Source organism: Podarcis muralis, chromosome 12, assembly GCF_964188315.1.
Source record: "Podarcis muralis chromosome 12, rPodMur119.hap1.1, whole genome shotgun sequence".
Taxonomy (NCBI): domain Eukaryota; kingdom Metazoa; phylum Chordata; class Lepidosauria; order Squamata; family Lacertidae; genus Podarcis; species Podarcis muralis.
In genome coordinates this window covers 57,529,950-57,554,661 of record NC_135666.1, presented here as the reverse complement: position 1 = coordinate 57,554,661, position 24,712 = coordinate 57,529,950, and the positions used below count along the sequence as shown (strand labels likewise).

The window sequence follows — 24,712 nt, the reverse complement described above, 5'->3', positions numbered from 1 at the left end:
GTAAAAGCCTCAGCGCCTAGGGCTTGCCGATCGAAAGGTCGGCGGTTAGAATCCCCGCGTCGGGGTGTGCTCCCGTTGCTTGGTCCCAGCGCCTGCCAACCTAGCAGTTCGAAAGCACCTCCGAGTGCAAGTAGATAAATAGGGACCGCTTACTGGCGGGAAGGTAAACGGCGTTTCTGTGTGCGGCTCTGGCTTGCCAGAGCAGCGATGTCACACTGGCCACGTGACCCGGAAGTGTCTCCGGACAGCGCTGGCCCCCGGCCTCTTGAGTGAGATGGGCGCACAACCCCAGAGTCTGTCAAGACTGGCCCGTACGGGCAGGGGTACCTTTACCTTTAAAATGGTCACTGCCTGTAATCGCAAACTTGTTGTGAAGAGCTCCGTGTGGAGCCTTTGTCCTTACTGGTTTCTTTGCCTCTTCCAAAGAGTTGACCTTGCATGGAAAAGTAGAAAGCTACGCTCCAAAACCTTGTATCTCTTCTACCTCAGCAGCACTGCTCACCCCAAATCAATTTATTTTGCAGCATTAAAATTATTACCGCTGAAGGCCATGGCTTACAGCAAAAAGATTTCTGCTGTAAAAAAAAAATCAATGGGGAAAAAATCAATGTAGCATTTTTTAAGAGAAGCCATTTCAGTGGGTTCTTCAGTTGCATGGTGAACATGGTTTTACAGAAACCCCACAATATTTGGATTACATTTCCACCACTCTCACCCTACAAAGGGTGTTGAGAAAGGAAGCATCACAAACATTGCAACATGCTCATCCACCATTAGACATGTGTATTGTTTCAGAATGCCACATATCATCTTGTTCCTCCTGACATGTATCATCCAGGCTGTCTGACTTTTCTTTTCCCTCTCTCTTTTTTAAAAAAGAAATTTGCAGTTTTAAAACAGTTGCAAAACTATGAGGGGCATAGAGGATTTGTCGATGGCTCACAGGTCCTAGCCACTGGCTGCTCATTACAGCTGGCTTTTTCCTGGCTAAACTTGAAAAACCTACAGTAAAAACCAAGTTTTTTTCAAAACTTGCCCCATGGCAGACAAGATGTGCATGCAATTGAGGGCAGTGACAGAGGGCTATCAAACCTCTCTTTTAAAAGAGACGCTTGATAGATGTTATGATGTTCAATTATCACATTTAACTCACAGAAATAATCCCTCACATTGTTACTTGTCTTACGTACAGTACAATTAGCTGGTTCTTTTTAGTTGTAGGATAACTCTGCTTGCTAAAAGATGTCAAATCCACTTGTTTGGTGAATTGCCACATATTTTATGCTAACAAACCAACCATTTGGTATTTGGCTCTAACTGTACGAAAAAGAAGTTTAGAAATAAAAGCTGCAGCAGATGTTGACCCACTAAAAATACTATTTTAACCTACTTTATGACCTTGGACAAATCTGTTACTCTGTCCTTCAGTTAATTCCTTTTCAATAATTATTTGGAAACATTTACCACTGAGGTTTCAGTGACTATATTTGTTCAGTGCTTTGGACATGCAAAACCTAATTGCAGAGGTTTATTATATAAGCCCTAACCAATTTTGCTAATGCCTGAGCAGAAAGGCCAAAAACGTAAGTACATTTCAACACATAATGTGCTTACTTGTTTCCAGTAATCCAGTGCTTTAAGAAAGTTTAAGCTTCTCAGCGAGTGAAATGGAGTTGTTTTGGACAAAATGACAGCATGAAGCAGATTACTTTTCATTGGTTCGTTAAGTGTAAAGTGTGATGAATTAGGCTGTTCATTGTTGCTTGCCTTTTTGGCTACAGGAGATCAGCCATGCGGCGGCAGCCCATATAAATAGCAAGGATGTGACTAATTTATCTGCATAACACGACAGGAGATAACACTGTTGTATTTCATTAGCTTCTGTCACAAGACCATGTTGGAGGCATGCTGTAGCGGTGTCAGAGCAGTACCATTTCCCCTTTTAAATGGATATGTTAACTCTCTCCCCAATTTTTTGTCAGTATTTGTTTAAATGATATATTAGGGCAAGGGTTGCCAACATTTGGGGGTCTACAGGGACATTTGGGAACTAGCGAAACACTACAACAAACCACATAGAGCAGCCTTAGCTGGTGGCTTCTCCCAGATTTTGGAACTCCTTCCCTTGTCCTTCCACGGTGCAGGAGAAGACCACCTTATTCCGACAGGTTTTTGGGAAGCTGGCTGCTTTTAACGAAAGGGCTAGTGCCATGTTGTTTTTATTGTAATTATTGGCATGGTTTTAATAGATTTTATATATGTAGGTTTAATTTTATCAGTATTTAGGTTTTTTTGATAGTTTGTTTTTCTCCATTTTTACCTGTTCTTATTTTATCTGTAAGCCGCCTTGAGTCCTGTCAGAGTAGAAGGTGGGGTGTAAACAAACAAACTTTAAATGAATTAAAAGTCCAAACCTCCTAACTAGCAAGTCAATACGCCACACAATTCCATTTGAATTCTACCTCAGTTCATTTATTTTGTTCCTTGAACTTTTTGTGAGTCACCTGATGCTACGTCTTGAAGTAGCTGTCACTGGCCATAAGCCACGGTTCAACAAGACATGAATTAGCACTTTCTCATTGCAGGCTCATACCTTCATCCAGTGTGGCTGAGAGGATGTGTTTAGAAACTTCTGCTACCCGCATGGGCGAGGTGGTACAGAGATCTTACCAGAGATTCTTTTAACCAGAGATGTCAGGGAATGACTTTCGGCATGTGTAGCATTTGTTCTACCATTGAGCAGTTCTCAGTAGGAATAACCTAGGAATAACCTACCTTCAGTTGCCTATGCTCTGGTGACTTCTAGATTAGATTACTGCAGTGCATTACATGTGGGGCTGCCCCTGAAGACAGTTCAGAAACCGCAGCTAGTGTAAAATTCAGTGGGCAGATTTCTAATTTGGACCAGATGTTCTGAGCATATTGCACCAATTCCAGCCCTGCTGCACTGCTGCTGCTCAGTTTCCTGGCTCAATTCAAAGTGCTGATTTTGACCCATAAAGCCTTATGCTCCTTCCGACGCAAGTATGTCAAGCACCACCTCTCCCTTTGTGAACCCAGCTGAATTCTGAGGTTTTCATCAAGCCCATATCCATGAGCTGCATCTGAGGAAGGCGAGGAGAGCAGCTACATGAGAAAGGGCCTTTTTAGTGGTGGCTTCCAGTCTGTGGAACCTGTTAGTGCAGCCTTCCCACTTGTCCTCCCTACTGTATTCCGGGGTGAGCATTTTAGGAACATTTTTAAATTGCACTTCCTTTTTAATTCGGCTTTTAATTGATTTTATCTGTGTGCATTTTCATTTACGACACCGCTTACTGTTTAAAACAACTTGACAAATGCAACACAGAATAATAATTTATGTGAGCAACGTTCCAAGAGGCCATTCACGGTTTCAAACCGGAATGGGGTCCCTCGGCTCTCTCTGCCTCCCAACGCTATGTCACTGCTCTTACTCCGGCCTTCACACAGTTGTCTTGAAGGGAACCAGTATGCATGAATAAACTGCACGTGCTCAGGGGTCTCACCTAACTGGGACACCCAGTTGTTTGGTGCTCCTAAACAGGAGCATCGGCTTGTGGGTAGCTGTTCTTTTGCAGACAGCTGTGTGCAAAAGCAGGCTGAGTTTGCACTATGGTGTGGAATCGGGGTGGATGGCCTGAGAAGCAGTGCCCTGCTCCATCTTGAAACTGCTTGCCCTGTGTGAGAGTAATGCACAAGCAGAGCCGTATCCTGTACGTAATTGACTTCTCCGTCTAAATATTTCTATGCTAAGATTCATGCTGCTTTGGCCCTGAAAGCTCGCTCACTGTCCTGCTTAAGCTAACAAACTTGTCCATCTGCCTTGCTCTCCTAAGGTGTTGCAGCAGAAAGGGCAGCCAAATCCAGCCAAATCAGAGACACATTTAAGGCATCATAGAGGCATTTTGAAGGGACGCGGGTGGCGCTGTGGGATAAACCACAGAGCCTAGGGCTTGCTGATCAGTAGGTCAGCGGTTCAAATCCCCAGGACGGAGTGAGCTCCCATTGCTCGGTCCCTGCTCCTGCCAACCTAGCAGTTCAAAAGCACATCAAAGTGCAAGTAGATAAATAGGTACCACTCCGGCAGGAAGGTAAACAGCGTTTCTGTGCGCTGCTCTGGTTCGCCAGAAGCGGCTTCGTCATGCTGGCCACATGACCCGGAAGCTGTACGCCGGCTCCCTCGGCCAATAAAGCGACATGAGCGCCTCAACCCCAGAGTCGTCCGTGACTAGACCTAATGGTCAGGGGTCCCTTTGCCTTTAAAGGCCTTTTGAGAAGGGACGTTTTACCCGTTTCCTCCTCCCTGTCTGACCAGGATAGTATAATTCATTCCAAACATTAGCCCCCCTTTGCACTTATCTCACAACAAAGAAGTGTTCCCATCAGATGAATATTTTCTTGTAGGTTTTTTTTAAAAAAAATAGGTCTGACTTCTTGGTAACCAGAATTATCATGGCCTAATGAGCTGTAACTCCCTGCTGTCCTGGCATTTATCGACCAGAAATTGCAGAGAGTTCTTTGGAAACTGCTCATAGCACATGTCCTGTAGGTGTCATTTCTAATGACACAATGAGAGAGAGGGAGGGAGAATTGGGGCAGAGGCACTGTATTCCATATGAGCGCATATAAAGCACTATGGCAACAGGAGCCAAGACCAATGAAGGCGCCACACTGAGTGAAGCCTTTCCCCCCATCCATCAGTCGTGATAGCAGGCAGTGTCACCTCGGCTAGTTGCCATGTGAGACAACTAACAGTATTTTTGTGAAAAGAAACTATTTGTTTAATGTGTGATCACGATAAATCTACTCTGTCTTTATTGAGGCTTGCTACACTAAAGTTAGGGGTGAATGAGATCCCACTGCCTGCAGATGTCTGTGGAGTGTTTGAAATTTCAAAACAGTGTTTGTTTTTTACATGTATATCCCATGCTTCTATAAAAGTATTCAAGGTGGCGTACAGTAAATAAATTAAAACAAGACACAGTAATAAAAGCCCAGTGCAAATGCAACCATCTTAAAATACTACGATTAAAAAAGAGGGGCAGTTCCAGCATAAAACCGTTTAAAGACCATAGTCTACAAAAAGTGGCTGAAATAATGCGCTCTCTGCCAACCATATAAAGCCCAGCAGTGAAGGAGGCAGGTGGACTTTCCTTTGAAGGTGTTCTAGATCAGAGGTTGCCACAAATGAAAAGCCCTGTTTCTGGAAGCTACATGCCATATTTCTGGTGGTGTGGGGAGCCGAATCAGGACTGTACATGATGATGAGTGAAATTGCTCCAGGAAGGCTTATATAGAGGAAGGTGATTCTTAAGGTATTTTGGCCCCAGGTATCTTTATGGCTTTAAAGATCAAAGGCAGCAGTTTGAATTGGTACCAGAAATGATTTGGCAATTAGTGCAGCTTGTACAAGACCTTTCAAATTTGATCCAATCGGTGGAACTCTGGCCAGAAGTCTTGCAGCTGCATCAGAAAAGTCGGAGCTTCCAAACTCTTCTCAAGGGCAGCCCAGGCACATGGAGCTCATTAGAGTATTCTAATCTGTAGGTGACTGAAGCATGAAATAACTGATGAAAAGTCTGCTATCTTCCTTCCAAATAGTTCACAGTTGGCATATAAGGCAGTGACGGTAGGAACTTCAGCATCCTGAAGCGTTTCCAAATCAAGGAATACTCTGGGAATCATAGTCGCATGATACGAAAGCTTAAGTTGGAAGCTTAGTTACTATTCATTTGGTGCTTTTTACTAAGTGCTCAAAGTGCTTTTAGGGACACATGTGGCGCTGTGGGTTAAAGCCTCAGCGCCTAGGACTTGCTGATCGAAAGGTCGGCAGTTCGAATCCCTGCGGCGGGGTGCGCTCCCGTTGTTCGGTCCCAGCGCCTGCCAACCTAGCAGTTCAAAAGCACCTCCGGGTGCAAGTAGATAAATAGGGACCGCTTACCAGCAGGAAGGTAAACGGTGTTCCGTGTGCTGCGCTGGCTCGCCAGATGCAGCTTGTCACGCTGGCCACGTGACCCGGAAGTGTCTCCGGACAGCGCTGGCCCTCGGCCTCTTGAGTGAGATGGGCGCACAACCCTAGAGTCTGGCAAGACTGGCCCGTACGGGCAGGGGTACCTTTACCTTTTACAAAGTGCTTTGCACACATTGTAAGGTAGGTGATGGCTGGATCTGAGATCCAGTGCAGGCTCCTTCTGGCGGGTGGGAGGGAGAGCCAATTATTGCAGATAGCTTCCTTCCCCCTGCACTCCCCTTGACAGTCCCAGGGGGCACAAAGGTTGGGGGGGGGGAGAATTGGCAAAAGGTACTTTCCCCATGAGCAGGACTCTGTTCAGTGAACATCCCCGCAGTGGAAGCTTAGTTAGAATCCAAGCCATTCATTCCACAGTAATAGCTTTAAGGTAGTTAATGAGGCAAAAGAAGAAGTATTTTTATCAAGAAGTGACCATGCAGGAAAATAGGGCTGTTGTTTCTAATGCGTAGTGGCATTTAAATTAATGTTATTATTAACTGCTGTAAAAAAAGGCTTCTGTGCCCACATAGAATGTTTTCCCCCTAAAGCAGAACTTTGTTCTTGGATAAATAGGAAATAGATTGTTACGTTCCCTCTCTCATTCTCCACTGCGTGGACTTAGGCAGCTCACTAGTTTATAACAAAAGGGCTTAAAAAGAGATGCCACCGCGAAGCTGCTGAGCTGGAATTCATTTACAGATCCAACACTATCTGACTTCTGCTCAGTACAGGTTAGGAGGAAGAGCTCAGCTAGAAAATAATTTTCCATTGTTAAGTGTTTGTGCGCATTACTCTTTTTGCTTTGCCAGTTCATAGCGATCACACCCACTCCGATTGAATTGTACATCCTTTTCAGTGGACCTTGTTTACGTTGAACTCAGCAGAGTAATGTGCCACACCTCTCCCTTGCATTGATGGACTTTCTGGTCTCAGTTTGTCATAACATCCCCAGCTCTCTCCTGCCTGTACCTTTGTGTACTTCTCTCTCTATATAATAAAATGTAAGAATGTCACCACATGGTCCTCATCGGAGGATATGTGGTGCCTCATCCTTTATTTGCATGAAGTCAGGGCAGGGCAGGGAAGGACGAGAGAATGAGGCTGCAGACAAGGGAGTTAGAAGGGAGTGAAACCAAGAGGGGAAAGTTTAAAACAAGGGCAGAAGTTTGAGTGAAGCAGGGATGGACAGATACTTAGAGGGGAAAAGTGGTCATTTTAAACAACAGCAGAGATTTGAATAAAGCAAGAATCTGGATACACTGCGGGGGAAAGTGATGATTTTAAACAATGGTGATGACTTTAGTAGAGTAAGTAGGGAGTGACACTGAGTGGGGGAGAGTGGGAATTTTTAATAAGGTTTGAATACAGGGAGAAGGGAGTTTGGAAAGGCTACGTTGTGTTAGCTTTTTGGTGTTAGCTTTTGTGTGTACACATCTCTCTTATTTCTCCTTTGTTAAAACTATTTTTTAAAAGGAAAACCATCAGTGTTCCTCCACCCCTACATTACTCTGCTGTTGTTTAAAATAGCCCTTCTTTTTCCTTCCAGCGTTCCTCCCTTCTCGCTGTACTCAAACCTCTCCCTTTTCCATTCCTTAGCAGCCCCATGTGGAAAAGCTAAAGGATGCAGAACCCCCAAATTCCCCATAGTACCTTCGCACAATGTATTTCACTCTTGGTACAACGCCGTCTTCAGATTCAGTGTAGCAACTGAGAACATAAATTTTCATCAACCGACCACCAAATAGGAAACAGGATGAAGCCTGGAAATGGGAGTGATCTGTGTGCAAGAGAGAGTTGAAAAAAGTAAGGAGGGTGGAAAGGAAAAGGGAGTGAAGGTGAAAATGTGATAGTAAAAAGGTAAAGGTAAAGGTACCCCTGCCCGTACGGGCCAGTCTTGACAGACTCTAGGGTTGTGCGCTCATCTCACTCAAGAGGCCGGGGGCCAGCGCTGTCCGCAGACACTTCCGGGTCACGTGGCCAGCGTGACATCGCTGCTGTGGCGAGCCAGAGCCGCACACGGAAACACCGTTTACCTTCCCGCTGGGTAAGCGGTCCCTATTTATCTACTTGCACCCGGGGGTGCTTTCGAACTGCTAGGTTGGCAGGCACTGGGACCGAACAACGGGAGCGCACCCTGCCGCGGGGATTCGAACCGCCGACCATGTTAAGTATTAATATTAATATTAATAGATAATATTAATAGTTAAGTATTAATATTAATAGTTAAGTATTTAAACTTAACTAGTATTTTTTCTTCAGGTGTCTTCATTTATTAGTAACACTTGAAATTAAGGTCTGTCTTCCCCCCCCTCTCTCTCTCCCCTCCCTCCATTTATTCAATGTTCTGTCTTTGGTGAGGCCCAAACCGCCCTTCAGCTCCATGAGAGGATCCAGTCTTCTAGTATGGATGCCAAGTTGGAAGCACTGAAAGACCTAGCTAGTTATTCACGCGATATAACGTTTGCCCAAGAATTTATCAATCTAGACGGCATTTCGCTCCTGACGCAGATGGTGGAAAGTGGCACTGAGTGAGTATTTTAACATATGCACATTTTCTTATTTGTTGCTTGGATAAGCTAGTAAAATTGTATTTGTTGTTCATTTAAAAGTAAGCCACCATTTCTGCTTTTGTTCCTTGGAAAGGAATGAGTATTTCACGAGAGGCGAGTTAAAGAGAAGTAGACGGAGGAATGTTTGTATGTGTTATCTGCCACTAGAAGTCCTGAGATCTATTCATCGCCTGATAATCGTTCTTAAATAGTTACTACATGATGTTTTAAAAGTATAGACAGTTTGGGGAATGTTAGAAAACCCTTGGAAATCCTGCAAGCTTTATAGTAAAAATGTATGGTTGGGTGGCGGGGGTGGGGAAGTATGCAGGCACAATTCTGCGTTTCTACAAACTTCTTGCACCCAAAAGCTTTGCTTTTACAAGATGTAGGACTAGGGATGATGTGGCTTCTGGTAAGCTCCAGCCCTGTGTGTGTGCCTGCTTGCATGATTTACGCATCATAATGTGGATCCTGACTGAACAAGGCAAACACAGTGTTGTGAGCTGGGCAGCGGTTCAGTGAGGAACCTCTACTTAAAGCAGATAATTCCACTTTTCTTTGGAGCAGTTAAGTATCTCAGTCAGTCTGATTTAGAGATGCAGCAGAATTACCTGCCCTGGAGGAGTCTGATTGGAAGCAAGGAAGGTCAGAGCACCATATCACTGAGAGAGGAAATGTGTACATATTGTTAAACCTCAGTCTTTTTGATGAGCCAGATTTTTGCTATTGTGGGAGGGATACCCACTTTGTGAGAATGAAAGCCCTTATTTAATATTGCATCAAATTCAAAAGCTGTGGCTATATAACTAGCGTAGCATTCCAGAGTGTCTTAACAAAATCTGAATGTGTGGTTCATCACTGTTGAAAATACAGGTTTAAAAATGCATTTTTGACATTGATTTCAACTGAGTACTGTCAGCTTCAGTCGCTTGTTGTAAGAGGAAGGAGAGTTTCTCTTCCAGAGTCATTATATGCACCTGCTATCTCCTTTATGCTCCATCAAATTTGATGTGAAAGTCTCACTGTGGTTTCCATGTGCCCAGTGCAAATGGCAAGACCCATGCCAGTAGCAGTAATTCGTGGGGATGTGTGTTTGTGTGCGTTTGCGCATGCACATGCCTTAACATACACAAAGCATGTGTTGCTGAGCAGCCATTAAGGGTTAATTTAGCTGCTGTAATAAATGTGCATGTGAGACCCATCCCACTTGTGTTGGAATCCCATGGAAGGAAGCAGACTCCCTACTAGGAGGGCAAGCATCATGTTCACAGGGACTAGCTGATTTGCAGCTTCCTGCCTTTAGGGATGGGAAACTGTGGTCCCCCAGATGTTGTTGGACCCCAGCATTCATCAGTCCCAGCCAGGATGGCCAGTGGTCAGGGGTGATGGGAGTTGTGGTCCAACGTGGTGGTGGTGTTGGGGCTACAGGTTCTCAGCAGCTCTTCCATAAGTGTGGAGTTACAGACCTACCTTCTTCCTGCTATTACGAGAATTCCCCTCCCCACTTATGTAGGTCACAATAGCCTTGGTAGCAGACAAAGAAGAAGTACGCTGCACCTTTAATTCGGAGATGCGTGTGCCTCTTCTTCATGTGTTTGAAGGAAATTGTTCATGAACTTGAATGAAATGACTTGCACCAAGAGCTTTGCAGTTAAATAATTTCTTTCCCTGCAGCATGTTTTAATTCTGCTAAGGACATTGCTGCAGTGGTTGTAAGGCTAAATAACAGGAGTCTTTCTCTCTCTCTGTGTGTACACTGTATATGGAGCCATCATTATTGTGTTTTATGTGGTACCCTTCCCTTTCATGCAGGCCCTGGTTTCTGCACCCCCCTCTCCCTGTCTGCCGCTGCCTGACCCCCTGTGGCCCTCTTCCAATTCAAAACTTGCCAGAACATTCCAAGTTTTGGGAAATGGCAATCTTGCAGCCACTGCACATTGTCACGGTGTTCTCTGTTTCTGCAGATTGAGCTGGGAGTTTCCCTGGGGGCAGATTTAGGTTCTTCCTTACAAAACAGGTCCAGCCGAGCCCTGAGCCACAGACAATCATTCTCTGTTCCCCCTAAGACACCCTAACTGAACTTGAAAGCAAGGGGCCTTCTTGATCTATAACCAGAGGCTTTGCCAAATAAGCCACAAAGGAGCTGGTCTCGTCAGAGCTGGCGAAATTTGTCTCAGCTGGGAAGTGGCTCCTGGCAGATAGGAAGGGTGCACATTCAGCAAGTATTAAGCCTTTGTGGCTTGAGGAATTCCAAAAGGAGCTGCTGTCCTTTTGGTAGAGAGCCAGCAGTGTAATCCAGAGTCCCTTCGAGGACAAACAGTGAGCATATTGTGGTAGGCAAATGTCTAAGCAAGTAGCCTTTCACTATTATTCTATAACATTATATTGCCATTCTGTTTCAGATTTTCTTCTTCTGTTAAAATTAATATGAACAAAAGTCTGTGGCTCATTTGTACTCTTGAGTTACAGGGTCTTTTAAAAGGCATTCAGTTTTCTCACAGACCACTCTGAATTATCTTTCTGGCCCACTAATTTTAGAACATCATTGTTCAGCGCATTATTGTTCATGTAACCCCCAAAAGGCAAATATTGTGACTTCAGCCTTCAGAAATAACATCATGCAGAATCAAGTCATGCCCAGTCTGGTTAACCTCACAGCAACTTTGCTGACAAGCAAGATCATTTGAATTCGCTTTGTTTCCCTATATGTTATGTTTAGGAAGTTCCAGGGAGAACCATCAAATTAGAGCACTGATTCCTTCCCCTTCCGACTTGATGTAACAGGAGAAATGTATTAAAATCACAGATTTGGATACCTGTATTTTAGCTAGAGCGAAAATTCGAAGAGCAACCAAGGGTTAAATTGGTTTCATTGCATAATCCTGTAATTTCTGCCACAGATAAGTAAGGTTGAAAGGGGCACCATTACCTGCAAAATGTTGTGCCTCAAATGCCAAGGATTATTATACTGTATTTTTTTTGCAAATGATGAAAAGTGCCACCTCCCTTCAAGTAAAACAAACAAACTCCTGTTCACATATGTGATGCTTTTGACTCAGCACTTTATGTTGTGTTTGAAATTTTCACCTCAGGTGCTCTGATTCAGGATATAGCCGGCTAAAAACTTGTCCGTCACAACCAGTATATTGCACAATTCCCATTAGTTGCCATAGGGCCTATCCTGAAGGTCTTAGTAGAGGATTGTGTCCATAGATTCCATCTTGAGGGGATGGGCATTTTAAGACCCCCTACTGTATTAATATATGGCTTGAATTAAGCAAAGCAGTTGTACACTCAACGTTACTGCTTATGCAAATTGTGTCTGTTCTGTACAGCCTATTTATTTCAGTGGTTGGTAACATTAACCTTCATAACTAGTGCTCAAGTTCTGTAAATAAGCTCACGAAAGTTCCTTGCCTGAAGAAGGTTTTACTAGTGTATCCTGTTCCTATGGTTACCAGGCTGTTTTATCAAAATTGTACCATGCAAGTGAAGCATTCACCTTATTCGCACACTTATACATTGTCACATTTTGTTATAGTGATTCGTAGTGGTTGCACATTGCCGTGGGATTTGGTGCAAATATTGTGAAGGACAATAAGTCAGGAGGCCACGGAAAACAATTCTTTGCTGCCACAGGCAGAGTTATTAGGAGTGGCAGAAGCTGGCCAGTGCCGGATTTACGTATAAGCTAAACAAGCTATAGCTTAGGGCCATAGCTGTCAACCTTCCCTTTTTTTGCGGGAAATTCCCTTATTCCAGCGCCGTTTCCCGCTGCTTCCCGCTGCTATCCCGGATTGTTAGATATCCCGTAGACTGTCCCCGGTACAGGTGAGGCCGCTGATCCCTTATTTTCAAATCTGAAAGTTGACAGCTATGCTTAGGGCCCCACTCTCTTGCGCCCCCCCCCAAAAAAAAAGAAAGAAAGAAAAGAAAACGATGTACATTTCCAAAATATAAGATAAAATACAAATAAAATAAAACCTACATACAGCAACAGTGTTTTGTGTTGTGTAGGCTCCAGTGATGTAAGTAATGGACCCCGCCTGTTAGCCTGCTTCCTAAAATGTCACTGGTTTGCTCATTTCTATATATAGGGTGCCTACATTCTGCATGGACTGGTTGCAAATTACCATATAGCATATATTCAACACAAAAACCAGTGGCAATTTGTTGTTGACAAAGGACAGCTGGACATATAAAGGGCCCCATTACCTTCAGTAGCTTAGGGTCTCATCAAACCTAAATCCAGCCCTGAGCTGGACCCATAGTGTGCTAAACTGGAGGGGGCTGAATTGTAGAGTTTTAAGTGCTCATAGAGCATGTGTTTGTGAGGGACTTGAGGGCTGTATCTACACAGATATAAAAAAACACTATAAAGAAGAGCTATAGGGGATAAAGAACTCCCAAGGCAATCTGCCATTGACTGTGGATTCTGCTCTACAGCACCATCTGGTGTCACATTTTATAACACATTTTAAATGTTATAAATTGACCTGTGTAGCTGAGTCCATCATATTATGGTTATGATTCTGATTTTGATTTTTTTTTGGGGGGGGGGAGTGACCAGTTGTAGGATTATACCCCACCTTTCCCGTAAGGCTTTGAGCTGCTCACACAAACGTTTATCCTGTTATATCCTAACAAGAGAGAAGGGGGGAAACAGAACTTTCTACAGTTAAAAAAAAAGTTTTTTATTTATCTGAACAGTATACACTTAATAAAGAAGTAAAGGAAAACAGAACAGTTTAAAGAAGGGAGAAAATAGAACTTTCTACAGTTAAAAAAAGTTTTTATTTGTCTGAACAGTATACACTTTACTAGCACACAAGAATAAAGAAGTAAAGGAAAACAGAACAGTTTAAATTAAACAAATTCACACACAAAAGTATAAATGTGGGTGGGTCATTTCATTCACATTATTGTGAAAAAAATTACTGTTATTGGTGGGGGGGCATTTTTTTAAAAAAAGATTTGTTTTATTTGTAAATATCATGATACAGTCCTCAAGGTCTTATGCTAATTCTCCCTTAAAAGTTACTAAGAATTACAAATAGTAACTTATTTCATAGTATGTGAAAACCAGTCTTTTTCTTTTGCTTATCATCTAGTGGTATACCTCAGTTTTTGAATTCATTTTTCAGCAATAGCTATGGCCCAGATTCGACTGTACCATAAATCCCTCTAAATATTTCCATGCTCTTCTGATCACCATGGCCGCTAGCAATCACTATGTAATTGTTGCTATCTGCCAGGATGCTTATCGCAAGAATTGACCCAAATAGCTTTCATTTTGGCCATCCTGTGCCCCCAGTTGCGTTGGTATCAGTTCTTGTTTTGTTAATTAATTAATTTCTAGGGACTCCGCCCGTAAATATTCCACCGGTGTTTCTCCAAATAACCAAACTGTCCCTTGGAAGCTGCTGACAGACTCCTTGGCGGTTGTGATGGAGCTGACTGCTACTTGAGCCAGCAAACTCCCAGGTCTGGTACCTGGCTGGAGGGTGGAGCTCAGAGATCCATGATCCCAGCAGCTATTTAGTTTCTTATGGCTGATGTCTGGGCCCGGATGACCCTCTTCTTGCTTTTGCGACAAGTTTGAGAGACAGATAAAAAGGATCTATGTCCCCAGAAACTTCGGGTCTTTGTCTAATAGGCGATGTCATACTATTGTCCCCCATGGTGGTGAGGTTCTGATATGCAGGTAATGTTCTTAAGCGTTCCTTAGAATAATAAGTAATCTCTCTCCCTCTGCCCCCCCTTTTCTGTGAGATTTTGTTGTTGAATTAAAAGGTATATCGGGTTGCTTTACATTATTTTCTTCCGAAGAGCATTAAAGCGTGTTATTACCATTTCAAGTCTGCTTCAGCTGAGTTGTTTCCAACTATAGTTCCTCTGGTGGTGTTCAAATGGCCTTGTAAAACTCAAATGCGGATTAGCAGGAAAATGTCTTAACAATGTTTCTCCTTATCTGAAAGTTTTTAAATTTTTGCAGACGATATCAGAAATTGCAGAAGATAATGAAGCCCTGGTAAGAATCTGATTGGCTCATGACCCTGCAAACTTCCTCCTCTTTGCATGATTAAATTCCAGGCCTCCCTGCTCTGATTTTATTTATTTGAATACTTGTGCATAGTTTGATCAAGCAAATCTGCTTCTCTCTCCTGCTCTTTAATGCCACATGCCACAGATTTATTACGGAGCTTTCAGTTATTTATTTTTATTTTTATTTATTTTTGCAATGCTTGTGGAATGTATGCTTTGTTTTCCTATACCTCCTGTAGCTATTTGCTGGTGCTCTCTCCTTTTAGCTTTTCTTTTTTTGCTTTGAGCTACCAACCCTCTTACATGAATATCCTATGTTCCCACCTGGTGCATCTGGAAGCTGATGGGTTAGTAATAAACTTGAGAGTCACAGTCATTTTAATTTCAAGCACCAGGTAAAATGGTTTCCGAACAATGAAGAAATTGCAGTGTCATATATTTTCTGAATAAGCATGTTTTTGATTAGCTGACTCAAATTAATCTTAAACCTACTGATAGTACAGGAGTTCAGTTCAAGTTAAAGGAAAGAAAGTTTCACTTCCGACCAGCTAACTTATTTCTGAATGCTGAGGTAGTAACGATAATAGCTTAGTTTCTGGGGAAAATAAGGACTAGATAAAAGCATTTGAATCTCAAGGGACATAATTTGGTCCTAGCTCCTGCTGATGCATAATTCTTATTCATGCTGGTTCTTGACATTTCTCCGTTTTGTGAGCATGAAAGCTACTGAGTTGCTGGTGGCTGCAGTTGTGTTTCCTGTGTTATTCTCTCTTTTCAAGACTGGTCTACAGTATGTCTGAAGAAGTTTTGGCATAACATTTCTTGTTTCTAAGTTTGTACATGCAGTGTCAATGCATCACCAATGACTAGACCGGGTTTCTTAAATTTAGAGTAATTCTATGAAAGTGCTGTTTCTCAGAATAAAAGGAAAGACTTCTGTGTTCTGCTAAAGTGGGACTTTCATACTGAGTAAGTGTATGTTCTGGGGATTCTTGCATGTTAACTCTTTTCATATGAGCAGATTTCTGCAAATGCCTCTCCTAAGTGGAAGAAATTGGTATCTGCTTGAAGTTACACTAGAATAACTCCCAGGTGTGATTCTAGAACTTGCAATCTGCACCATTAAATTCAGCGTGGAGCTCTGTTGGCGGCGGCTGCTGCCATTAGACACACCAGCTCAAATGTGTAAGATCAGGATGTAATGCTGTTACAAACAAAGCTAGAAATTGTTCTTTAAAAATACAGTCTTGTCGTGCGCTAATGGGCTTTGTAGCAAGGTTAGCCTGGAGGTAATCTTGGTCTGGCCTGCCAACCTAGCAGTTCGAAAGCACCCTCGGGTGCAAGTAGATAAATAGGGACCGCTTACTAGCGGGAAGGTAAACGGCGTTTCCGTGTGCGGCTCTGGCTCGCCAGAGCAGCGATGTCACGCTGGCCACGTGACCCGGAAGTGTCTCCGGACAGCGCTGGCCCCCGGCCTCTTAAGTGAGATGGGCGCACAACCCCAGAGTCTGTCAAGACTGGCCTGTACGGGCAGGGGTACCTTTACCTTTTAATCTTGGTCTGAGCGGTGGGTTCAGAAGGCACTCAGGCTGCCATTGTCTAAGACAGTGTTTCCCAACCTTGTGCCTCCAGCTGTTTTTGGCCTACAATTCCCATCATCCCTTGCCACTGGTCTTGCTAGTCAGGGATGATGGGAGTTGTAGTTCAAAAACAGCTGGAGGCACAAGGTTGGGAAACACTGGTCTAAGATACTCTTGCTCCTTCATCTGATTAACTGCTCTGTAAAGGTAAAGGTACCCCTGCCCGTACGGGCCAGTCTTGACAGACTCTAGGGTTGTGCGCTCATCTCACTCTATAGGCCGGGAGCCAGCGCTGTCCGCAGACACTTCCGGGTCACGTGGCCAGCGTGATGAAGCTGCTCCGGCGAACCGGCACCAGAGCAGCACACGGAAACGCCTAACTGCTCTGATGAGAAGGTAAAGGGACACAGGAAAGAATCGGAAACAAATTAAATATCCAGGAAAAGTGGAGACAGGAAGTCAATAGCTAGCAGTCCAAGGGAAGGAAGAGGCCCTTGCCAGGAAGGTTGGAAGAGTGAATGGTCAAGAGGAGAAGTCCTGTGGAAAGGATGTGCTTGGAGACAGCATGGCCAGAGAGAATGGGTGCTTGTGACCATGTAGTGCAGTGCAAAGGATAATCACATGTTGCTTTGAAATAGTGTGCACTCCAAAAAGCATTGGGCTCATAAGCTCCCCCTCCCTTTCCCCATGCGACTGGGAAGAAAGACGATGCTGGCGCTTATTTCATTTCCTAGAATTCTTGCTTTGTCCTTGCATATGAAGCAAAGAATATAGTTTAAAACTAACCGGTCAGTCTCAAAACAAGGCAGCCTCAAACCCGTGGGCTCTGATGCTGTTTTGTTTAGCGAATCAGAATTTGTTTTAAAGCACAATCCCTGGTTCATACGTAACAGCAAGTCAGGAATCGTGGGAGATGGACCCATGGAAATGGGTGGAGTCCTCTCAATTGCTCAAGGAAGAGCACTTAACACATAGTGAATTAAATTAATGGGCTCTAAAGCATCGACGGGGACGCGGGTGGTGCTGTGGTCTAAACCACAGAGCCTAGGACTTGCTGATCAGAAGGTTGGCTGTTTGAATCCCCGTGTCGGGGTGAGCTCCCGTTGCTCAGTCCCTGCTCCTGCCAACCTAGCAGTTCGAAAGCATGTCAAAGTGCAAGTAGATAAATAGGCACTGCTCTGGCGGGAAGGTAAACGGCGTTTCCATGCGCTGCTCTGGTTTCGCCAGAAGCGGCTTAGTCATGCTGGCCACATGACCCGGAAGCTGTACGCCGGCTCCCTCAGCCAGTAAAGAGAGATGAGTGCCACAACCCCAGAGTCATGCGCAACTGGACTTAACTGTCAGGGGTCCTTTACCTTTAAAGCATCAACACTTGCACTGAAGTACATCTGACTAGTGAAATATGAACTTCACGTGACAGTGAATCGTAAGCTCTGTGTTGATTGCACAGTGCAATTGGAACCAGACTTCCGTTTCTAATTCTTCTACACGTGGACAGCATGCTTGGGAAATTCCAAGAAATTACCTCTCACTGAAGCAAAGAACAAGAAAGTCACATGAACTGCTGAGTCCCGCAGAGCTGTTTGGTTGGCATTATCACGCAGCAATCTCTGAAACTGATTTGACCAATTTTAGATGAGCTTGGTAGTAAGATGGACATAGTAATAGAAATTACTTTAGCTTTCCATTCTGACCTGGTGAGCTGCCCTTGTGCCACAGCTTTTCAGATAACATTTTTGTGCTCTAGTTTTTCCATGCACACATAGGATGTAGCAATTGCAACACACACAATATGTCCAGGTAGGAAATTGCAGGTGTTCCACCACATGTGACTAATTCAGACCTGTCTGCCTTCCTGTATGCTCATGCTTGGAGAATCGCCTGAAGAAGGCACGTCACACCATTCTGCTGCTGACGCTAAGCAGGTTTGGCTTTGTAAGCTGCCTGGATTTCAGACTGCCTGAGAACTATATATAAGCTGCTCTGAGCCTCTGAGCAGGCAGCTAGATATGTGCAATGCATGCCTGGGAAACATGCCTGCAGTGGAGGCAATGTGTGTTTGGCATGGATATACATTTCCTGCACAAAATGGGAAATCGTTTTCATTTTTCAGTGTTTCCTTTGGAAGGAGCTGTGGTTCAGTGGCAGAGCACATGCCTGGCTTGCAGAAGGTCCCACGGCTCTCTGCTTAAAAGGACCACTGTATAGCAGAGGATGTGAAAAACCTTTGATTCCTGAGACCTCGGAGAGCTCTCTCACTGGACTAGATGGACAAATAGTCTAACCTGGTATAAGGCAGCTGGCTAGCCATAAGGCTCTGTGTAGGAAATACTATCCAGGTTGTACTGTGGTTTTAGTTGTTTCTGTTGCTTGCTGAGGTATTTTAATGATTTTATTGTTGTGTATTCTATAATTTTATTTACCAGTATTTAAACTGTTGTGCCCTGCCGAAGGGTAGGCTATAAATATTTTTTAATAAATAGGAACAGATAATGTGAAGCAAATGAAAGAGACTCAAGCTCACAAAGCACAAACGTATATACACCACTTCTAAGTTGGTGTATGCCAAAAGCACAATAGATTTAATGTACCTTTCAATAAGTCCTTGTACATTAGATCTCTGAGGAAGACTAATTCATGGTCAAAGCCGTTCTCACCTGTGGCTACCAAAAAATGTTTTGTAAGGTAGAAGGTGCACATTTAATTGCTTATATTTCTGATACAGTGGTGCCTTGCAAGACGAAATTAATTCGTTCCACGAGTTTTGTCGTCTTGCGGTTTTTTTCATCTTGCGAAGCACGGTGTCGGGAAAGTTTTGGAAAAGCTTCAAAAACCTCAAAAAGCTTTAAAAACCTCAAAAAAGGCTACCACACCGCGTTCTATGAGTTGCTCCTCGAAGTCAAGTCGCAACTGTATTAACGGTGTTAAGAAAAAGGAAACAAACTTGCAAGACGTTTCCGTCTTGCAAAGCAAGCCCATAAGGAAAATCGTCTTGCGAAGCAGCTCAAAAAACAAAAAACCCTTTCGTCTAGCGAGTTTTTGTCTTGCGAGGCATTTGTCTTGCGAGGTACCACTGTAACTTTAACCCAACTTGGCATTTTTAAAAGCCATTTGTGAAGCTACCCTGCGTCTCTCTTTGGTCTGTGGTGACAAGCACCGTTAAACGGGAATAAGCTGAGCCTAGAGACTGCTTCTGCTTTGCCAACAGTAGCTAGTTTTCTCTCTGCTTCCGGCTTGTTCCCCCGCGGCCTTCCCCTGCAGTATTAACCTCACAACTGTTGCCTTAACTTAACATTTCCACTTTGGGCACTTGTTTGTACAAAGCAGATGCCAAAGGAATGTCACTGACTCGAGGCGGCTCTGGGACGCAGTGCGCAGGGGAAGTTCATTCCAGCTGCAGTCCCCAAGCGCACAGATGCGTCTGCAGCAAGGAGCCTCCATGAATCCCTCACTCTGTCGGCAGAAACAGGGAGAGGAAAGCAGCCTTTCTTTCCTTGCCCCACAAACGTCTCATTGTGCTGAACTGCCCTTTGGATTCATATTTAATAATGAGCTAAGTTTGCAGAATTTGCCTGCCTGTTTACAAGGACAGGGTGCGGTTCATAAGATACTGGGTTTTTTTTATTACATGCACATTTGTTTAAGTTGGCTTTGAATATATGCCCCAACTATGCCATATAAATTGGATTGTGGAGTATATATGTATTCACTTAGCTGTAGGTCCCACTGCGTAAAATTGAGCTTATTCCCAGGTCAATGTGCACAGGATTGTAGCATCAGTACTTGAATCTTCTCTTCTGAAGTCTTAACTTTGGCCTGGAATAATTCTGTCTCTTCGGCATTTAGAGTGGTTTTTTCTGCACTTGCCTTCCTGGGAAGATTTTTCTGGTACTGTGATGACACCTTGTGGGGAAAGCATTTAATTTTATAATGGAACATGTAGCAACTGCGAGTGAAGCTGGACGTGATAACGGTTATCTGTCTTTGACACACAACTAATATCAGATTTGGTAATATCAGAGAGGGCAATTTTCAGGTCAGAGAAAGAAACCGTAGGGGAAAGGTTTTCACACAGACCTCACCAATGCACACTGCCCTGATCTAAAACATACCCTTGTTGGGGGATCTATTCAAAAACATGTTAAGGGATCTGGTTGCCTGTCCCTCACGTCCCATGTAGTTTGGTGCTCTTTTTAAAAGGTTCCACTCATTGTGCCCCTCAGTGGATATAAGCAGCCAGTTTTTTTTCTCCCTTCTTTGTGTACTGTCAGGAAACTGACATCGGAGCTGGAGGCGGAGGGAAGGCTCTCAAATGATGCTGGAGAAGGGCCCAGCAGGGAGAGAGGCAGCTCAGCAGAGGGGGAAGCAAATCAGCGCAACACCAGGGATAAAGGGGGGCAGATGGGGGAATCGGCGAGAGGGCTCCAGGACTCTTCACTGGACACCAGCGGGGAGAGCACAGGTCCTCTGCTACCCATGCCCTCCCTGTGCAGAAGACTTCCGCGCAGGGAGAGTAGGAGGAGACTGGGTGTCAAACAACTTTTATGTTGGAAAAGGTTTAAGAAACGCCCACTGACGGATTCTGCTAGCGACTGAGGCAGCCACGAAGAGAAGGGCTGTCCAGACAGAAAGGTTTAACAAGGCAATTTGGCCTGGAGAGGCGGCAGCTTACGCACGAGCAACCCCATACTCATTACATGTACCTTAAAAAATACACCCTGATCCAGTTAAGATGAAGTGCAATGCTAGAACAGCTGTCATTGAGTTGCCATTGCTAATAGCCATTGAACCCGTCCAAACCCTTTTTAAAGCCATTTAAGCCCATGGTCATCACCATATATTGTGGTCAGAGATTTCATGTATTAAGTGTCATATGAAGCAGTGCTTTCCTCCTCTTTCTCATTCCTTTTTTCACCTGGTTCCATCCCTTACCTAGGACTCCTCTGGGTGTGCAGAGATGCTAGGTGACCCAAGCAGCCCTTCATGGTATTTCCTGTCCACAGCTTCTCTCAGATTTGGCATCTCTCCCTGCATCACTTCCTTTGCTAAGGGAAACCACAGAATGCTAAGTTCAGATGTGGTCCCGATCCAGGAAGGGAATTGGAGCATACTGGGGGGCAGGGTGGGGGTGGGAGAGAGAAGCATGTGCACCAGGAAATATTACATGACCTAACTCTTTCCATCGGGACTTCAGAACAGAATTTTGGAAGGTGTCATAGTTGCTGCTGCATGAGAGGAAGAGCAAATGCACTCATTACTGCACACACACACACACACACACACACACACACACACCTGGTGGTGGTAGTGAGCTGCATGCAGTCCTAGCTCCCTCGTATATTTTTCTGGTGTAATGTGAGTCCATTGCATGTGCATAGTAAATGCAGTATGTTTAGCACTTCTCAGTATTGCAGAATGCCTTCATTTCTTCCACTAGGTGTCATTGTACAACAGGCAGTTGCACGATCTGGCTGTGCTCTGACACCATAGTCAGACTCAGTGTGCTACTGAAGACCAGCTGCTAAAAACCACAGAGTAGGATAATGCTCTTGTGCTCAGGTCCTGCTTGCAGATTTCCCACAAGCGCATCTGGTTGGCTGCTGTGAGACCAGGATGCTGGACTCGATAGGCCATTGGTCTGATCCAGCAGACTCTTCATACATTCTTATTATGAGGTACAGATTAACCCGCCCTCTGGCATTTAAAAACCAGATAACGTTTGTGCTAGGTTTGATTCTGTGCAAACTGACACTATAAAGTCCACCACTGAATTTATTCGGTTGCTAAGAAACTGGAATTTGCTCATCACTGGAAATTCCAGCCAATATGATGACATAATCAAGGTTGCCATGGAGGCAACTGTTCTGTACTGGTCCTGTGGTGCAGCCCATGGAGCAAAGACAGTGGGCAACATGCTCTGACAAGTGTTGGAAGTGAAATGAGGCCTTTTAAGCCTCTTACTCCAGGTCACTCTTACTCCAGCTCTGTCCCTCCGGGATGAACTAGATTCTCTTAAAGCACCCGCCCTCTGGCCTCGAGATGGACAGCTCTCCTGCGCATCATAGTCTGTGCCCTTGGACTGGCAAGGTGGTGCGAAAGGCATTTGCGTCTTCTGGCACGGGGGAAGGTGCTTGTGAATGTCTCGGCTCCTCTCCAAAGGCTAACTTGGGGTCCCATGGATCCTCTGATCACCAACATCAGGCTTGGAGTCAGGACCCCAGTTTGGCTCCTTAGCCAGCGACGCTGTAGCTTCCAGTTCAGTGTGCTGGACTCCCGAGTTATGAGTGTAAGTCTCCCTCTCTGTATGTTCCCCCCTGACTGAGCTTAAGGCCTTCTTGCTTCCTAGGTAGTCTTCCTGGTTTGAATCATCACAAGCTATGTATTAAAGAAAAGCCTAAAGGTTTCTAGCTAGTTTTTTTTAATGGTGTGGAACAATTAGGGAGAAGATAGTTTTGCAGCAGAGGTCCATTTGCATAAGAATATGTCCTGATTTATATTAGATCTGCTAACTAGAACACTGTTCTTTTTAAAAATAATAATAAAAAACCCTATGCATATTCATAGAGTATTCCGCCCCACCCCAAAAAAACCCTGGAGGCTGTTCCCATAGGGTTTAGCTAGTGGTTTTCACATTGGGGTGGGTGTAAATTTGTCAGGCTGAGGTTCTGTAGATGTGCGCCTCATTCCTTAACTATAGTTGAGAGCTCACATGTGCCCTCCCCTATCCATCCTGAATCCAAACACACCAACCCCGGCTTGCCATACCAGTGGTTCAACAATAAAACTGCTAGCATATTTGCAAAGCTAAGCAGGGTCCGGAATGGCATCAAATTGGATGGGGGACTGCGTGTTGAAATTCCTGCATTTCAGGGGGTTGGACTAAATGACCCTCAGGGTCCCTTCCAACTCTCTAATTCTATTATTCTGTGTTAGCACTGGCAATAAACAGTGTGTTTTGTTTGCTATGCTTTGGAAATCTGAATTTAAAGCTCATTTCTAAACTCTGATGAATAGCAAAGGTCTGATGAAAGCTTTAATCTGGTAGAGAAGGAGGGAAGAACATGATCCCGTGGCCTATTTTTGTGTTGGCTGGTGTTTGTCCAAAAGTGGGGACCTGTTTAAACAGCAATTGATCTATTATTGGGAAGGGAAGCAAGTCTTTCGTGGGTGTCCTGTCTTTGAATGAGCAGGCTGACACCTGAACAAGGTTATCGTTCTTGGGCATTGGATAGCCTTTTCCCACACAGAATCCAGAAATACCCTCAAACGCTTCCTTCCAGTTGACGCTGCTTTGGGATCCATGTGGAAATCGCTTGATGCTTCTTTGCTGCACGGCCTTCATTTTATTCTGCTCCTGCCCCTTCTTGCGCATCTTTGCTTTGTTTTCCCCCTTTTGCCCAAAGGTTTCCCACTGCTTTTTACATGGTTCTTCCCCCACCCCACTTCTGCTATGGCTCCTGTCTCTTCCAGCTTTGGAGACATGTTGTCCTTCACTCTGACGGCTTTCGTTGAACTGATGGATCATGGAATTGTATCCTGGGACACATTCTCGGTGGCTTTCATTAAAAAGGTACAGTATGCTTATGACATTAAGGGTCAGAGTAGATGTATTTTCCACACACATCTGTTCTGTTCATTTACAAAATGGAGGGGGGGGGGTGAGGCCGCTTGGGAGCTTTCCATGCCAGTATCAGTCTATTCTTGGAAGTTGCCTGGAAACACTGTGTGTTAGGCACCAGAATGACTTATTATTATTGTTGTTGTTGTTGTTATTATTTTATTAATTGAATTTATATACCACCCTATACTTTATATATGAATTTATATACCACTCTTGCCAGAGTGGTGCATGCTCTAGTTATCTCCCGCTTGGACTACTGCAATGCGCTCTACGTGGGGCTACCTTTGAAGGTGACTCGGAAACTGCAATTAATCCAGAATGCGGCACCTAGACTGGGGACTGGGAGTGGCCACTGAGACCATATAACACCGGTCCTGAAACATCTGCATTGGCTCCCAGTATGTTTCTGAGCACAATTCAAAGTGTTGGTGCTGACCTTTAAAGTTCTAAACGGCCTCGATCCTGTATACCTGAAGGAGTGTCTCCACCTCCATCATTCAGCCCAGACACTGAGGTCCAGCGCCGAGGGCCTTCTAGCGGTTCGCTCGCTGCGAGAAGTGAGGTTACAGGGAACCAGGCAGAGGGCCTTCTCGGTAGTGGTGCCTGCCCTGTGGAACGCCCTCCCAGCAGATGTCAAGGCAATAAACAACTATTTTACTTTTAAAAGACACCTGAAGGTGGCCCTGTTTAGGGAAGTTTTTAATGTTTGACGTTGTATTGTTTTTGATATTTGGTTGGAAGCCGCCCAGAGTGGCTGTGGAAACCCAGTCAGATGGACAGGGTATAAATAATAAATTATTATTATTATTATTATTATTATTATTATTATTATTATTATTATTATTATTACTACTACTACTACTACTACTACTACTATACCGGGAGG

The 24,712-nt window shown here is 44.3% G+C and overlaps 1 protein-coding gene and 1 long non-coding RNA gene across 6 annotated transcripts in view; one reads left to right on the top strand and one right to left on the bottom strand.

The window, feature by feature from the left end:
• LOC144324956 (uncharacterized) overlaps positions 1-1,651 on the bottom strand; it is a 29,857-nt gene extending 28,206 nt beyond the window's left edge. The window contains exon 1 of the long non-coding RNA XR_013390267.1: positions 1,615-1,651. This is a non-coding gene — a long non-coding RNA (uncharacterized LOC144324956). The remainder of the gene's footprint in view (positions 1-1,614) is intronic.
• Positions 1-24,712, top strand: part of ELMO1 (engulfment and cell motility 1) — a 318,949-nt gene that overhangs the window by 98,693 nt on the left and 195,544 nt on the right. For 4 of the 5 annotated variants that reach the window (XM_077916522.1, XM_077916518.1, XM_077916520.1 and 1 more), the window contains 3 exons: positions 8,387-8,556; positions 14,576-14,611; positions 23,676-23,775. In XM_077916522.1, the coding sequence (XP_077772648.1) occupies positions 8,387-8,556; positions 14,576-14,611; positions 23,676-23,775 (306 nt within the window). The remainder of the gene's footprint in view (positions 1-8,386; positions 8,557-14,575; positions 14,612-23,675; positions 23,776-24,712) is intronic. The other variant, XM_077916521.1, reaches the window with a different exon arrangement.